This window comes from Hemiscyllium ocellatum, chromosome 31 (genome assembly GCF_020745735.1).
Source record: "Hemiscyllium ocellatum isolate sHemOce1 chromosome 31, sHemOce1.pat.X.cur, whole genome shotgun sequence".
In the NCBI taxonomy this organism is placed as follows: domain Eukaryota; kingdom Metazoa; phylum Chordata; class Chondrichthyes; order Orectolobiformes; family Hemiscylliidae; genus Hemiscyllium; species Hemiscyllium ocellatum.
Window position 1 is genome coordinate 29,997,574 of NC_083431.1, and position 18,822 is coordinate 30,016,395.

Sequence of the window (18,822 nt, forward strand, 5' to 3'; positions counted from 1 at the left end):
AGCTTACTTTCATAATCAGGATTCCCGCCCACCTTCCGAGGACCTCTTCGCCCACCTCCAACACACTGCATCCACCTGGACATCCCGCGCTGGGCTATTACCTGCCCTCGACCTCTTCATTTCCAACTGCCGCTGGGACATTAACTGCCTCAACCTGTCTACCCCCCCTCCCCCACTCCAACCTCTCACCCTCACAACGCGCAACCCTCCAATCCCTCTGCTCCAATTCCAACCTCACCATTAAGCCAGTGGATAAAGGGGGCGCAGTGGTAGTCTGGCGCACTAACCTCTACACCGCTGAAGCCAAGCGCCAACTCGAGGACACCTCTTCCTACTGCCCCCTCGACCATGACCCCACCCCCCCATCACCAAACCATCATCTCCCAGACCATACAGAACCTCATCACCTCAGGAGATCTCCCACCGATAGCTTCCAATCTCAAAGTCCGGGAACCCCGCACTGCCCGGTTCTACCTCCTTCCGAAGATCCACAAGCCTGACCACCCCAGCCGACCCATTGTCTCAGCATGCTCCTGCCCCACTGAACTTATCTCTACCTACCTTGACACTGTCCTATCCACCCTAGTGCACGAACTCCCCACATACATTCGAGACACCACCCACGCCCTCAAGACTTGGCGTTTCCCCGGCCCCCAACGCCTCATCTTCACCATGGATATCCAATCCCTCTACACCTCCATCCGCCATGACCAGGGCCTCCAAGCCCTCCATTTTTTCCTCTCCAGACGTCCCCAACAATACCCTTCCACTGACACTCATTCGTTTGGCCGAACTGGTCCTCACCCTTAACAATTTCTCCTTTGAATCCTCCCACTTCCTCCAGACCAAAGGGGTAGCCATGGGTATACGTATGGGCCCCAGCTATGCTGGTCTCTTTGTTGGCTACGTAGAACAGTCGATCTTCCGTAATTACACCGGCATCACTCCCCACCTCTTCCTCCGCTACATTGATGACTGCATTGGCGCCACCTCGTGCTCCCCCGAGGAGGTTGAGAAATTCATCAACTTCACCAACACATTCCACCCTGACCTTAAATTTACGTGGACCATCTCTGACACCGCCCTCCCCTTCCTGGACCTCTCCATCTCCATTAATGACGACCGACTTGACACTGACATTTTTTACAAACCCATCGACTCCCACAGCTACCTGGATTACACCTCTTCCCTCTTGCAAAAATGCCATCCCGTATTCCAAATTCCTCCACCTCTGCCGTATCTGCTCCCAGGAGGACCAGTTCCACCACAGAACACAACAGATGGTCTCCTTCTTTAGAGACTGCAATTTCCCTTCCCACGTGGTTAAAGATGCCCTCCAACGCATCTCGTCCACAGCCCGCACCTCCGCCCTCAGACCCCACCCCTCCAACCGTAACAAGGACAGAACGCCCCTGGTGCTCACCTTCCACCCTACAAACCTTCGCATAAACCAAATCATCCGCCGAAACTTCTGCCACCTCCAAAAAGACCCCACCACCAGGGATATATTTCCCTCCCCACCCGTTTCCTGCTTCTGCAAAGACCGTTCCCTCCGTGACTACCTGGTCAGTTCCACCCCCCCCCCCCCCCCACGACCCACCCTCCCATCCTGGCACTTTCCCCTGCCACCGCAGGAACTGTAAAACCTGTGCCCACACCTCCTCCCTCACCTCTATCCAAGGCCCTAAAGGAGCCTTCCACATCCAAAGCTTTACCTGCACATCCACTAATATTTATTGTATCCATTGCTCCCAATGCGGTCTCCTCTACATTGGGGAGACTGGACACCACCTAGCAGAGCGCTTTAAGGAACATCTCCGAGACACCCACACCAATCAACCACACCGCCCCGTGGCCCAACATTTCAACTCCCCCTCCCACTCTGCCGAGGACATGGAGGTCCTGGGCCTCCTTCACCGCCGCTCCCTCACCACCAGACGCCTGGAGGAAGAACGCCTCATCTTCCGCCTCGGAACATTTCAATCCCAGGGCATCAATGTGGACTTCAACAGTTTCCTCATTTCCCCTTCCCCCACTTCACCCTCGTTTCAAACTTCCAGCTCAGCACTGTCACCATGACTAGTCCGGACTTGTCCGACCTGCCTAGCTCCTTTTCCACCTATCCACTCCACCCTTTCCTCCCTGACCTATCACCTTCATCTCCTCCCCCCACTCACCCACTGTACTCTATGCTACCCTCTCCCCACCCCCAACCCATCCAAGCTTATCTCTCCACGTTTCAGTCTCTCTGCCTTTATTCCTGATGAAGGGCTTTTGCCCGAAACGTCGATTTCGCTGCTCGTTGGATGCTGCCTGAACTGCTGTGCTCTTCCAGCACCACTGATCCAGAATCTGGTTTCCAGCATCTGCAGTCATTGTTTTTACCAGCATGGTGCATTGGCCAGACCGAGCTACCTCACAACAATCAACAGACAGGAGTGTTTCCTCCCAGTTGGAAAACGCTTCAGTGGTCCGGGACATTCGACCTCGGACCTTCAGGTGACCGTCCTCCAAGGCGGACTTTGGGACAGGCAACAACGCAAAGTGGCTGAACAGAGGCTGATAGCCAAATTTGGTACTCATCGGGATGGCCTCAACCAGGACCTTGGGTTCACATCACACTACGGGTGACCCCATTGCACTGGACACACACAGACACACTCTCTCCTACAGACCCATAGACTCACGAAGACCCTCTCTCATTTCCTACTCACACCCCGTCTCCCAGTCACTCAACCTCATCCCTCCCATGTGCACACACACACAAGTTTGTGGGGTGAATTTGTATTTGCAGAATACATTTTACTTTGCTCTAAAACTGCATGAATCCATGCAAGTTTCTGTACATACGTTTTTTAAGATTAGAATTAGTCTGACCATTATGGCACAGACACCTTAACTACATTTACCTGGAGTGATATGACACCAATTGTTAAAGTTCATTTGAGAATGCACCTTTTTAAAAGAATTTTGCGATTTGCATATGAAAGAACTGAAACCAACATGGTCATTTCAAAAGATGAGAGTCTTAAACAATCCATGTCTTTTTTGTTATCTAATTTCAGTTACATTGCACTGTAAAAGTTTGCTATAAATTCTGTGTCTTATGTGCTTATACTCCACAACTACCTGATGAAGGAGCAGCACTCCAAAAGCCAGTGCTTCCAAATAAACCTGTTGGACTATAACCTAGTGTTGAGATTTTTAACTTCATATTTTTCATCATCTCACAACAAAATAAGCTCAATTTTTAAGACTTCAGAAGCACTGTAAACACTAAAGACAATTCAGAACTTCAAGATGACACCTCTATCAGGTCTCCCCTCAACCATCTTTCCTCTGAAGAAACCAAGCCAATCCAGCCTCACTCCATCCTAGTCAACTTCCTCTGCACCCTCTCCAGTGCAATCACATCCTTCCTAGAGTGCAGTGACCAGAACTGCACACAGTACTGCAGCTGTGGCCTAACTAAAGTTCTGTACAGCTCCAACATAACCGTCCAACTCTTATAACATATGCTTCAACTGACAAAGACAAGTGCCCTTATGCCTTAACCACCCTATTAACCTGCCCTTCAGGGATTTGTGAACCAAGATCTCTCTGTTCCTCTGAATCTTCTACTACCACACGATTCATAGGGTACTCCCTTGTCTGGGTATTCTTTCCAAAATGCATTACCTCACATTATCAGGGTTAAATTCCATCTGTCTTTCATGTGCCTATTTGACTAATCCATCCATATTCTCCTATAATCAGAATTATTCTTCCTCACTGTCAACCACCTGCTCAAACTTCACTTTGTTTGCAAACACTTATCACACCCCACCTGCCCCCACAGTTTCACCTACATCATGTATATAGATCTTGAACAATAAGGAACCCAACGCTGATTCCTTTGGTATGGAACTGGACACTGGCCTTGAGTCAAACAAACCATTTTCTACTGCCACATATTATTCCTGCCTCTAATCCAATTGTGGATCCAACTTACCGAGTTACCCTTGATCCCATACGTTTTTGCCTTCTTTAGCAGGCTCCAATGTGGGACCATGTCAAAGGCCTTACTGAAATCCAAGTAAACTACATCAACTGCACCACCCTCAACTACACACTTTTTTTTTGAAGAGGTGACCATCAGATTAGTTAGGCATGACTTCCCTCTAATAAAACCATGTTAACTATCCTTAATCAAATCTTGCCTCTTGAAATGGAGATAAATTCTATCCAGAATGTTCACTCCAACTGATGGGAGACTCACTGATCTGTAATTTTCTGATTTCTCTCTGCAAACCCTCTGCAACCACACTAGCTATCTTCTGCATTGAGAGGGAGAAGAGACAAAATTTAACATTTTTGGTTTTTGCTTAAGTCCTATATTTTCTTCAAATTCCCAAGAATTAGAAGCTAAGGCAATGAGTCTCATACTTATGAATGTAATCCCATGCATGGGTGTACTTTCAAAACTAAAATACAACCATGGACTTTACTTAAATGAATGCTATTGCTCATTGTATTCTGACTGCATACAAATTGACTTGAGAATGGACTCAAGAATGACACCCTGGACTACCTGCAGTTAATTTTAAAACTGCAGGGAAGGTTGATGATTATTACATAAATTTAAAAATACATATCATGGAAAAGACTCAATACTGTGTAGGCTAGTTTGAATCCTTTGCACGAATGCACCAAGTTTGTGCCTGTCAATAGATTTCAACAGTGAGCCAAGCAGCAACATGCCATTTCTGCAATGCAAACAAGAGTGGCACAATATGACCACTTCCCTAATCCAACCTGGTGTCTAATTTTTGTACTGACTTTTCAGTTAGACATTCAAGCTTATGATATTATGGTCAACAGTCCTAACAACAGCTACCATGAACAACCAGCATTTATATTGCACCTTAACCAAGGAAAACATCCCTGAGTAATTTGATATAAACATTTTTTAAAAAATCAGATATAAAAGAAATGTTAGGGTAAGTCTTAAGGAAAACCTTAAATAATGGAGAGAGAAAAAAAAACAAGCAGTGGGGATTTAGTGAAGGGAGTCCAAAACGGAGGCTGCTAAATTCACAGCTTCCAATATTGGAGAAATCAAACTTATCAATACACAAGACACCAGAATTGGATGGATGCAGAGAACAAGAGATGCAAGACTAGAGACAGCTACGGAGATACAGAGGGATGAGGCCATGGAAGAATTTGAAAATCAGAAAGTAAATTTTAAAACTGAGGCAATGCTGGACAATACAGCCAGAACAGTGTGGACAGGTGAACAGTATCTGCCAGGAGTTAAAGAATGAGTAATTATATTGAGCAAATGGTCAAATCAGAACAAGCAACACCTCCACCTCTTAAACTGACTAACAGCACATGAGGAAGTAGTCATGGACATATTTTAATGACTCCACTCCCTTTTTTTTTGTAAAGCCTCTGCCTAAATCATTTATAGATGACCCAAATCTAAACAAGATTTATCTTTTTCTACTTATCCCTTTGACTCTGTACTTCCGCTTCATTTCCTTTCCACAATTTGAAAGTCTATAATCTACCTTTACTAATATAACAACCCTCTTTAATCTTTGTGCTAATTATATGTAGACTAATTGCAACCCTTCTTTGGCGACAACAGCTATTTTAATATCAAATATGGACTGCTTGGTCAATATTTTTTACTGCAATACTTTTCCACTGTCTCCTTTCTATTCAAATAGATTTCCCATTCTTGTCTCCTTGGCAAAACAATCTGGTTTCTATTCTACAAATTTTCCCGTAAAATATTTGCTTCTTGTTCCTCCAGTTTGATACTCATTTCTTCACTTCAATACAGGTAACTATTAATCCACCCCCCACATTTGCTAATCTAACTAACATATTGCTTCAGTACATAATTGTCTTACCAGTAATTTAGCAGCCTGCCAAATGGTCAGATGCAACACTTTCATATTGAACACCTCCTGCTGGCCCTGAATTAGTAGAATTATCTCAAATGGATTATTCGCCAAACCGTCAGGATTATTAGACTTCACTACACTCATTCCTATACAACCACTATTTTTGCTAAAAACAAAAGAGTTCTGTTTCCCAAACAAAACATCCAGAAGCAACAAGAGGTAACACAAAAGAAAGAAAGGAATACACAAAAACTGCATCGAACAGTCGATGCAGACTGGAAGACTTGATGCACAGTAAAAAAAAAAGTGACAAAAATAATAAAGACTTGCAGAATGGAATTTATAAAGAAACGAGGGCATAAAATGAATATAAAAATGTTTGTCAATTGTAGTTCAAGTGAAAAGGATAATCAAGAATAACATGGGCCCTTTAAAACAATGTACTGGTAATTGTAAATAAGTGTTGCATCAGTCTTTGCAATAGAGAAAAGGGATAATATACCTAACATTCCAACAAAGGATGCATTAGAATTCATTAAAGTTAATAGTATTAAAATACAAATTAGAAAAGAATAATGGTACCAAAACCTTGACAAATCACCAAGCTCTGATCGTTTCAACCCAAATCCAAAGGAAATTGCATTCATTGTAATCTCTCAATACTCTCCTGATGTTGAAACCGCCCCTAAAGACGGGTTAATTGTAAGCGTACTTATTAAGAAAGCAGACAGAAAAAACCCCAGGAAACTGCAGATCTGACAGTCAAAATTTGGAGTAGGGAAGTTATTGGAATCTATAATTCAGGATGGCCTGTTTGAGAATTTAATAGAAATTTGAGCTGATTAGAGGGCACCAACATAGATTTACAAAGAAAATCAACTATGGATGCTAGAAATTAGAAATAAAAACAGAAATTGCTGGAAAAGCTCAGCCAGTGTGACAGCCTCTATAGAGAAATCAGAGAGTTATGTTTCAGGTCCAGTGACCCTTCCTCAGAATAGTCCTGAGCAATTTCTGTTTTTATTATAGATAAAGTATAGGAAACATCTCGAGTACTTAATTTTTTTCAAGTAACTAACTCGAATAGAAGACACAGTAAGGAATTTACAGGTGTTGTTTTAAGTCATGGATTCGTTCGTCAAGCTGGTGTGTTTTTCTGCAAATGTTTTGTCGTCTCACTAGGTGACATCATTTGTACATCTTTGAGAAGGTGTTGGTGGTCTGTCCTGCCTGGTATTTATATGTCTCTGTTTGTTGGTACTTTTAGTTCTGTATCTGAATGGCTTGTATACAGGGTCCAGTTCAAAGTGTCTATTGATTAAATTCTGGTTGGACTGCCAGACTTCAATGAATTCTCTGGTGGGTCTCTTGTTTCACCCATGCTAAAAGGGTCCCAGTTGAATTTGTGTCCTTTGTTGTCTGTGTGGTTGGAAATGAGTGCTTGCTGGTCATGTTTGGCAGTGACAAGTTGATGTTCATGCACTCGTGTGGTCAGTTTTCTTCCTGTTTGTCCTATTAGTATTTTCTACAGTCTTTGCATGGTATCTTGTAGATAATGTTCATTCTGTCGTCATTTTATCTGAATCCTCAGAATCATTTGACAAGGACTTACTTATGAGATTGTTAGCTAAAATTAAAAGTTAATGAAATTGGACATAAATGGCTGACATGGTTAGAAGACCAGAAAGACAGTAAGATAGTGAGGATAACCCATACACTTGAATTGAAATGAAGTGCCTAGTTATGGCCTCCAATAATTCATCTTGGGACCTCAACCATATATTACATTCACTATTCAGGACAGCAACTAAGAAACACTTTATACAAAAAGTGCGTAGAAGATTGTCCCACAGAAAACAGGTGCAAGCTGAATCAATAACTTCAAATCAAAGAACAGTAAGAATTTTCTAGCCAAGGTTATTAAGTTGTACGGAGAAAAATAGAGTTGATCAGCCATGACCATTTTGACTTGAGGGACAGCTCATGGGTCTGAGTGATTTTTTTTTCATGTTTTTACATTTTACCAATAGTAATTGAAGTAATGACTAGACTCTGAACTGTAAACCCATAGACATTTTCTTCTACAGCATGCATAGTTCAAAGTTTGTTTTCCAAAGTTCATCCATATTAGCATATTTCAACAAAGATAAAGTCAGAGATATACAGCACAGAAACTGATCCTTCCGTCCAGCACAAAAGTAAATTTTCCAAAGTTTGCAATTTTGACAATGCTACAAAGATGTTTATTAAAATGACCATTGCATTTTTGATGACAGTGAAGACTAGTTACTCTTCCACAAGGAAAGACACCGAGACAGGCCGAAGAGCAAGCTGCCTTTCCATGCTCTCAACTAGTGACTACGTGCAGATAACGAAGGAAGAGAGAAAGCATTTTTAGTATCTTCTTTTAAAATCACAAACAGAGAGAAGAAAAAAAATCAATGTAAGCTGGGGACTGGTCTTTCTCAAGCAACAGTTACAATTTGTCAAATAATCATACAGCCGCAGTTGGACTGACGTGCCTGCATTTTAATACTGTCAGGAGACAGTCGACAACTTTTGCCAAACTTTAACTTTTATAATTAGAACTGACCCACTAATTTCCAAATTAAGTACCTATTATTTAAATGGCATTGAATTGCTTTGATATCTATATTTTCAGCTAGCTATGTCTGCGTCAAGCTGAGACAAAGATTATCTTTCTATTTTTACAAAAATGCACTAAGTCATGTATATTTTTTTTTAAAAAGTCTCTCTCAAGTGATGTACTGATAACTATTACTTAAAATCATCCAAACTTGACATGGCATCAACTTAATCTAATCCAGCCAGTTTAATTATAATGCTTATTGTATTGACTTTAAACCATCCATAAATTGTCATTTTATTCAACATCCAGTACTGCACATCAGAAATTTCCTCCAACTCACATAGCCACCAGCTTTAACACCCATTAAACTTCATTCTCCAGTAATGGATTGCCTCCCATTGCAAGACAACTATGTAATAGTTTGCAACCTTGTTATAACAATTGGCCCCTAAGTGCAACCACATATTTGTACCATCACACATGTCTGTAAACTCAAAATGTGCCTGCATCCTAGCCTGCAGGTAGTGTTATTCATTCATCAGCCTGCTTACTATAGGACATCTAGTTAAGCAACAAAATTTTAAAATTCTTGCCTTCATTTTCAAATGATTTGCAGCTTCACATTAGCCTCCCAATTCTTTAGCCTTTAGCATCCCTGATTTCAATTGCTCCACACTGGCGAATATTGTCTTTAGCAACCAAGGTCCTAAGTTCCCTCCTTAAGCCTCTAAATGTCTATAGTTCATCCTTCAAGATATTTCTTAAAGCCCAACAATGCGAACAGGCATTCAGTCATCTATCCTAAAGTCCCACGTGGCATGTGATTATGCTCCTTTAAAGTGCAATGGAATGCTTTATTAGGACAAAAGTGCTCTATAAAAAATAAATTGCTTTTGTCTCAAACAAGCAAAATGCAAACCCTGGAAAAGCAAAATATCACTATTTAAATGTATGGTTGTAGGCCAAGCTGATGCTGTTATTCTATTACATGGGATTGGATCCCAAAGGTACTAACCTCTGTACGAGTCCCAGCACAATACAGCAGTGAGAGGCAACATAGAAAACTAAGGAGCATCAGTGTGCAATTTGGAGTATGATGCAGAAGCATGGACTTCAGATTCTTGGAACAATGGGATAATTTCTTAGGCAGGTAGCATCTGTTCAAAGTGGACAGGTTACACAGGAACAGGACTGCCACCAACATCCTCATGGGAAGGTTCATTTGTGGGGTTATAATGGATTTCATTAATGAATTCGCTGGGCGGCACAGTAGTTAGCACTGCGCCAGAAATCCGGGTTCAATTCCCATCTCAGGTGACTGTGCGGAGTTTGCATATCCTCCCCGTGTCTGCGTGGGTTTCCTCCGGGTGCTCCGGTTTCCTCCCACAATCCAAACATGTGCGGGTTAGGTGAATTGGCCATGCTAAATTGCCCATAGTGTTAGGTGAAGGGGTAAATGTAGGGGAATGGGTCTGGGTGGGTTGTGCTTCGGCAGGTTGGTGTGGATTTGTTGGGTCTAAGGGCCTGTTTCCACACTAAGTAATTTAATCTAAAAGCACCAGCCCAGAGGTTAAAAAAACAAAGAGGAATAAAAAGTACATAAAGTGAAATGTTGTACAGTACAAGTACTGAAATATTTCCATACTAAAAAAGCATAAAGAAGAACTGTGATAAACATGGCTTTACATGAAGTGTGGTGAATAAGATTGGGTAAGCTACAGCACCAAGTGTGACTTTCAGGGGAGTCCCAAGAGTTGGGAGAGGGAGGAAAATCTTAATCACTTTGTAAATAAAAAAAAAACAAAGTTTAGGTTTTTAACATGTAATTTAACTTGTAAAATTACATCTCTGCTTAAGCAGGAAAAGACCAGCTGTCCACTCAAGAACAGCTGTTAATAAAAAAGAAATCAGCTTAACCATTTCTCTCTACTTGGAGCTGAGCATACTCATACTCAGGGCAGACATCTCAATATGACATAGCACTAAGTGCAACTTTGACTAGAGTTCTGAGAGTTCGGTGAGTATTTCAGGAGAAAGATTTCAGATTTTCAGAGAAGGAATTGGTCTCTTGCTTTTTTCAACTTAGCTGATAAACAGCTGGCTAAGTTGTTAAGTCCATTCTATTGCTAAAATTTAAAATAGTAAAGGAACTGGAGACTAATCATATATACATATAAAAAAGGAAAATGATTAAAAATAATTAAGTGGTTTAGCAAAATACATTAAGGTTGACAGAACGATGTGCTTTGTCACAGTTACAACACTTGGGAGCTTCTGAGCGAATGAGAGATCCAGGGTAAACACAGCTGCAATAAGTGTTCGAGTAACTTTAATGCAGTCATTGAGCTAATGCCAAGTTAAAGACACATCAAGTTGGAATGTTACCTGAATATTTTACACCCATAAGGACAGGATTATTCTAATTTGATCCATGGTAAAGGACAGGGGAGTGAAGCTGCTGCTGAGACAGGTAAGGGGACCTAAAGCACGACAGTGCAGAAGCATCAGCCTTTGCATTGTTGAACAAGCCAGAGGTTTTTTTTAAACAAAGCTGTTAGCACCACAATACTAAATGGCATTCAACTGAGGGGAAAGCAACGTAGCAGTCATAAGTGACTGACGTGGTTTACAGAGCTCGGAGGCTGTCTTGCTTGCCTGATGCCAGACTTAAGAATATCTGCTCAGGATAGGGGAGAAGCTTACAGAGGAGATGGGAAGGATACAGTGACATTCTGTACAGTCAGTACAAGAAACTAAATGTCAAATTAAGTAGATCCTCAAAAAGGTAATAATCCAGAGATTAAACCATGTGCAAGTTGTCATAGGACATATGATTAAGGAAAGGAGTGATTAGTTCAAAGATGTTTTGGGGCCAGTGAGTTCCACTTAATGGGTACTTGAAACCTGAACTGAGAAATTTGAGGGCTGTACCATTAACAATGTTCACACCTGAACCATGCTAGTGACAGTGCTCCTGCCAGTATAACTGGAGGAGGAGAGAAGGTTTTAAAATAACTAGATGTGAAAAATGACGAGGACAAGTAGTCACCAAGCCCTGTTACAACTGAGGGAACAAATACAGTGTCTCTCTGATCCAGTGACTTCATGGTTCATCCACTTACTGACTGCTTTATCTAAATTTAAAATAAAAAGTTTAATCAATCAGGTTTCTTTAATAAACACAATAATTTATTACAAAACAAAGTTTGTACTATATTTTTGAATAAGTTAACAGTTCAGCTCTTAAATCACATTAATCTCAAAACATTAATTGTTTCTCTCTTCACAAATGCTGCCAAACTCGAATTTCTCTTTTTTGTTTCAGATTTCCAATACTTGTAGTATTTTCATCTTTATTATATTATGTTCTTGCCTTGTGTGCACATTTCCAGCCAACAATCAGTTCAAATGCTGTAAACCTTTTGAGATGCCAATGAAACACTGTCAGCTTTTCACCTCAAAATGCATTACTTTGGCCAACAGTAGCAATCCTAATCAACATTCATTCATCAGAGATAAGTTAATCCAGAAAAGCCCAAAAAAAGGTCCCCTGACCTGCAGGCTTAATGCACCACAAGATCATAGCAAATTACTTAGGTTTATCAACATCTGAGGATACAGAAAGGGTCAACACTCCAAATCAATCATCATCAACCTGGGGCGGCCATTGTTTCATGCACTATGGATATTGTCAGACCTGCTGAGCATTTAACAGCATTCAATGACAATTAATATGGTTTATTGTATACCTTGCCTTCCAAAGCTCCCAGCATTGGAACACTGAAGGAAAAAAAGTGTGTTCCATAATTTAGAGGAAAGATTATAACCATTTTAAATGTTATACCCAGTCTTCAATCAGATTTGGAACAGTTATAGTTCTTTTTAAAGTGTTCTCATCCTTCTCTCCATGTGGGAAAAACAAAGTTGAACTATTTCTACTTGGTAGTCTGAGCAAATAAGAAATGTAATCACTGTCTATTTTTTTTTAAGATTAGATTTCTTACCAATGAAGGTACATATTCACCTGACCAGCTCTACAGGATTTAATGGGTGCATCCAAAAAAAATTCCTCCGTCACCATGACGACTTCAGGTTAACCCAGAATCTTAAACAGAATTTGTAACAACCAGGTCTCGTCATTCATACTGTTGTTTAGGCTGCACACTTTGTACTTTTCTATTCCCTTTTCCCTCATGCAAGTGCCCAGCTTCCTTTAAAAGCAACAATATTGTGCATCACAGGTACTTTAACAGATAGAAAGTTCCAAGTTTTAAACATTTTTGGGTAAAGAGGTTTTTCTTCAATATTTTTATTGGATTGAATTACAAGTTTCCACAAAAACTAGTGAAGCAATTCCACAATATTTACAAGAAGAAATTTGAAATGGGAGGTCATAATGATAAAGATACAAAATTACAGTCATCTCCAAAGGTACCTCTGTTTTTAAAAAAGTTAAAGGGGTATTCAGATAGAAAAATGAATAAAAGGCAAATAGAAACATGCTGTAAAATTGTGTTAAAGCCTGTAGGTAATTGGAATTTTTAAGAAAGTATGAGTTGGAGGGAGAAACAGTACAATTTGATTTGTCAGGGTCATGTGCACCAAGGTACAATGAATACTGCTGTCTAAGTGTTTTGTCAGTCCAACAAGGTAACAGAACAGAGAGTGCAGGATACAATGCAAAGAAGGTGGAGAGAGAGATCAATTTTAACATTAAAGAGATCCTTTCAAAACTCTAACAGCTGGAAGAAGCTGTTCTTCAACCTGTTTGTATGCATACACAACCTTTCATATCTTCTGCCTAAAGGAAGGGGTTGGAAGAGAGTATATAACTAAGGTTGGGGGGGGGGGGGGGGGGGGGGGGGGGTTCTTTGATTACGTTGATTGCTTTCCCGATGCAGCAGGAAGTACATAGATAGGGTCACTGGTTGGACGGCAAGATTGCATGAAGGACTAGGCTGTTTTCACAACTTGTAGTTTATTTTGATCTTGGGAAGAACAGCTGCCATACCACACTGTGATGCATTCAGAATGCTTTCTCTGGTGTATTTATTATAAAATTGTTACAGTCTTACACACATGTACAAATTTCCTTTGTCTCTACCTCCTCAGGAGGCTTTATGATTTTTTAACCATTGTGTCAATGTTGGTGGACCAGGACAGATTGTTGGTGATCACTCGACCGTCGCCATTTTAGTATCAATCATACAGACAGAGGCCCTAGACTCTGCTTCTTGAAGTCAATGACCAGTTCCTTTGTTTTGCTGATGTTGATGGCAAGACTGTCACCTTTACATCATGCCATTAAGCACTCTCTCTAACAAGTCTCTATGTTAACAGGTGAATGACTAGAATGGAGGAGTGTACTAAATTATTTTTAATATATGGGGTGGGGGACAACACACAGAAGACAATACAAGTATTTACCATTCCAGTTTGAGATAATGGTCCTACCCCATCCTCGACACTGCCATCGCAGTTGAGACTTTGAAGCTTAAATAAAGAGTACATTTTCTGCTAAATGCCAGAGAAACAAATCTTAATAACACAGCAATTTTGAAACCTGCACAACTACATTGTTCTGTACATTGCATTGCTCCAGTACTAGTCAAACTCCTATCCATATCTGGCAAAACACATTAGAAGTTGAGATTTCTTCTACAACTGTATACCACTGTGACTCTCTCACTTACTTTACCAGGACCCTATGGTGTACAAGGAGGAAAATTAAAAATGCAACATTAAAACAAGAGATTTTGCAAGTCTAAGGCAGCAATTATTTATTTCCAGTCCTAAACAGTCTAAATACATTGAAAAAGCTCAATTATCTCTGCAAGTGCAGCAACATTGTATAGGAAGCAAATGAGAGATTTTGATGTGCATTATTTGCTTGTACTTTGCCCTTACTGCTCATGAGATCATCTTACTAAAACCATACAATATCTTCCTTCCAAGGCAAAAGGCAGGGACTAAAAGACAAAATATCAAAGTGCATGTAGAATTCTCAAATTAAGATAGCATCACTAAACACAAACAAAGTAATTACAGAATGACGGCAGACAAGATGATAGTGGTAAAACCTATTAATACTACTGTCAAAGTAACATTCCCATTATAGCAAAGGTATGAAATTAACATTGGTTACAGCAATGCTATTAATGGCAAGTTTTCAAAATGATAACTACAACTAACTTCGAACGTCTAACAGGATTCAGAACAACAATAAAAAAAACAAACTGAAGATCATGTGACCACAGTCTACTGACTGGAGGAGTGTGGTTTTGTGACATTTTAACATGACAAGATGGACAAGATGGCAAAAGTCATGAGATTTTTGTGTAATTGTAGCAATGAGGAAGCAAGAAATGAACTTAAGAGTTTTATTCAAGAATACATTGGAATTAACAATATCTTGAACACTCATTTTTGTAATTATGCTTCAAATAATCAAATTCTCAGCAATCGGGGAGCCGAATGGGGATAATAATTAGTGTAGAATCACCAATTAACATTATTCACCCAAAGACTGATTAAATTTCCATTTTTTTTTTTAAGAAGCTTTGCTACCTATAGGACTCCAACTCCTCCATCCAGTCTCATCATATTTTCTGACATCAGAGCTCTAGGTTAAAAGCTGAAATTGAAAAAAAACAGACCTCTTTGTAACTATTTGTTTGAAGAGGCATCCGCATAGAGGGAAGCAATAGTGATGTTGAGAGGTGGGAATAGGTTTGAAATCCCATAAGCCAACATATTTTTCGAAATAGGGTTCTTTATGATGGAAGTCTCTCCTAAAAGAAAACCAGTACGGACAAATTATGATTCAAAATTAAGGGCGAGGCAGAAAACTATGAACGAAGACTGAAGGTCTGCCCATATTCCCTATCCCAACAAGCATGTACTTTATTATATGGGATCATTACTGATTACAGAAGTTTCTTTCTTCTTCATTGCTGGAATTACATTTGCTTTTTTGTAAATTTCACGACTTCATGCCACCTTACCCATGTCACATTAGTATGCAGACTGTGCGCCATATGATCCAGTCAAGAAAACCTTTGTAATGCCAATGTTTGAACCAGGGCTTCCTCTCTTCCTTCCTCTTGGCTGTAAATTATAAGAATACATTTTTTAAAATAAACTCCATAATTCCAAGCATTCTTACCAGCTTGTATTAATCAAACAGAATCTCAAACAATCCTTAAATTATATCAATAAACCATAGATTAGCAAATTATAGTTGTCTGGAATATCATCTGTTGCACTCAGCAAAAGTCCAGTGAGCCAGAGCTCAACTGATATGGAAAACGCCCGACTTCAAAACTCTCAGTCAATTCAGTCAAATATTCCCTACAGTTCTGCCATAGATCTCCAAAGCAATTCCATACAGGAGAACAAAAGAAATAAGTGAGTGACCATTTGATCCATTGAATGAGCTCCACCATAGATAAATAAAATCAGATGCTGATGTGATTGGGCCACTTAATTCATGTGCTGGCTGCCTCACCTCCAAAATATTTAACTTCCTTGTCAAAAATCTGTCTAATTCAGCCTTGAATGCATTTAAAATGCCAAGTGTCAATGGTCCTGAGGTAGGGAGAAGAACAGAATTCCAAACACAAACGACATTGAGAAGGAAATCTTCATCTGTCTTAAATGGAAGACCTGTTACTGTCAATCTGTTTCTCATGGTTCTAGGTAGATCACCTTTCATTCTAAACAGTTAAGCATACTTGCAGGTTTATGAATTGACTTATACCACTATCCTCAGCAAAATTATGCATAAAAAGACATCTGAAATAATGAAAGTACATGCAATTGGATCTGTTAACTGATATCTTGTGCACATATATTAGGTAAAACTAGAAGTCATTCACATAACACTGTTCAGATGCACGAATCATGTATTTGCAAAAACAAGCAATAGCAGAAAACCTGAAAAATTCAACAGGCCCGAAGAGAAAGTGTTGCAAATAAAGCAACACTGCAAAGATAACACCTAAAATATTCTGATCACCAGGGTGCCTCAGCAGTTACCAAGAGTGTTCTCACTGGATGTATTTAGGAGACTGATAGCAAAAAACTATGAAAACAATTCAGGTTTAGCAAAAAAAATCTCAATTCATTCAACAACTCAAATTGCTTACACGACTTGTAAGATAATTGACCCACCAATGCTTTAACTCCAGTGTGACAAAGCTCAAAAATGCTCTCCAACCACAACCCTAGGTTAGAAAGATTGCCTAGTGTTTAAAAAAAAAGCCTAACAGCAAACATTGGACTATTCAAACAGGTGCAGTGCAAACATCTCACATACCTATCATACTTGTCTGAAATCTCAGTGACAACTGTGCAATTGACTCCACCATCTTCTCCAGCAAAAGCCACTTTCTCCTCCCTTTCCCCCCTCACACTTGTTTCCCATTCCAATACCCAAACTCCCAATCCCACCAAAGCGGTCTGTATCTCTGGGTTGGGGGAGGGACGGAGACCCTTTCCTGTCGCTCTACAGTAACTGTCCACAATTGTAGATGAATGGAAGGGAGCGAGACACACGGAGGGCAGAAACCGGCACAAGCCCCGATTGTCAGGGTAGTGGGAGGGGAGGGGAGGGGAGGGCCGGGGCCGGGGCCGGGGCCTGTCCACCCCCTCGGCCAGGCAGCGCCCGCTATCCCCTCGCCTACAACCTCCACAAAGTCAGCGCCAACTCACCTCGAGCCGAACACCTTGGTGCAGCTCATCCGCTCGCTCAGGTCGCACATGGCCACGTAGCCGGGCTGACTGGCCCGGGCGCTCTCCACATGGTACGCGTAGACGGACAGCAGCACCCCGAGCAGGCACACGCTCCCCCGGGCCAGCTTCTCCCATTTCGGGGTCGCCACTTTCAGGATGGGCGCCGACATCTTCCCCTCTGCCTGCCGCTGAGGCCGAGACGTTGCGCGCTCTGATTGGCCAGTCCGGGACATTGTTCACGTCACAGCACCCCGCCCCTCCGCGGTGTCGTCAAGCCCCGCCCATCCAGGCCCGGGGTGGGGCGATGAGGGGCGGAACAATAGGGGGCGGGGCCTCAAGAAGGAGCTCTGCCTTCCCCAGCCTCATTCACAGACCAGTCTGTCCAGCAAAGCCCAGGCAGGGGAGGTACCCTGCACTTTGTAATACCCTTTCCTTTAAATTTGCAACCTTTCCTTTTTCTTTGTGCACTATTAGTTTACTCTGAAATTCATTTTTCGGTGAAAAAGCATCAGGGGCTGAAGGGTAACCTTAATCGTGGTTTACAAAATCATGAGGGTAAATAGATAAGGTCTTTTCCCTGCAGTTGGGAATCCAGAACTTGCGGGTATAGGTTTAAGGTGAAAGGGGAAAGATTTAAAAAGGACCTAAGGTAAGTTTTTTCATGCAGAGGGTCGTGCATATTATAGAATGAGCTGCCAGAGGAATTGATGGAGGCTAGTACAATTGCAACATTTAAAAGGCATCTGGATGTGTATATGAATAGGATAGGTTTAGAGGGATATAGACCAAGTGCTGGCAAATGGGATTAGATTAGTTTGGAATACCTGGTCGGCATGGACACAATGGACCAAAGGGTCTGTTTCCATGTTGTACATCTCTATGACTCAGTCACATCAGTTTCACCAATCTGTAAAACCCCCAATGCAATTTTTGTACTTCTCTGCAGTTGTACGTGTCCACACACTGTGACTTTCAGTCAAATGCGTTATGTTAAAATAACTTAGAAAACAAGTTAAAATAATTGCTTCACGTCACTGGACTCAAAATGCTTAACTGCTTTCTCTCCACGGATGCTGCTGGACCTGAAGAGTTTCTCCACCAATTTCTGTTTGTGTTGACAGTGACTTTCAGTGTTATCATTGTTGCCAGCAATCACTCACTAACAAGTATGATTGTCCACCTAGGAATTTCCATGTCACTGGTTATGGATTCTGTGAGTCTTTGTGTGTTTGATAAGTCTAATCCCGGAGCATCATCTCCCACCTCAATATGTTATTAAATTTAATTTGCTTCTGAATGAAAAATTTGCACCTGAATGAAAAATTTGCACTGTCACATCAGTTGTCAGTTATTTATTTCATATATTTCTGTAGTTTTAGATTAGATTACTTACAGTGTGGAAACAGGCCCTTCTGCCCAACAAGTCCACACCAACCCGCCGAAGCGCAACCCACCCATTCCCCTATATTTACCCCTTTAGCATGGCCAGTTCACCTGACCTGCACATCTTTGGACTGTGGGAGGAAACCCACGCAGACACGGGGAGAATGTGCAAAATCCACACAGTCAGTCGCCTGAGTCGGGAATTGAACCCAGGTCTCT

The 18,822-nt window shown here is 41.2% G+C and overlaps 1 protein-coding gene across 1 annotated transcript in view; it reads right to left on the reverse strand.

Moving 5' to 3' along the window:
* Nucleotides 1-17,432, reverse strand: part of vkorc1l1 (vitamin K epoxide reductase complex, subunit 1-like 1) — a 55,052-nt gene extending 37,620 nt beyond the window's left edge. The window contains exon 1 of the mRNA XM_060848294.1: nucleotides 17,200-17,432. Coding sequence (XP_060704277.1) covers nucleotides 17,200-17,390 — 191 coding nt within the window. The 5' untranslated portion in view covers nucleotides 17,391-17,432. The remainder of the gene's footprint in view (nucleotides 1-17,199) is intronic.
* Nucleotides 17,433-18,822: the final 1,390 nt, after the last annotated feature.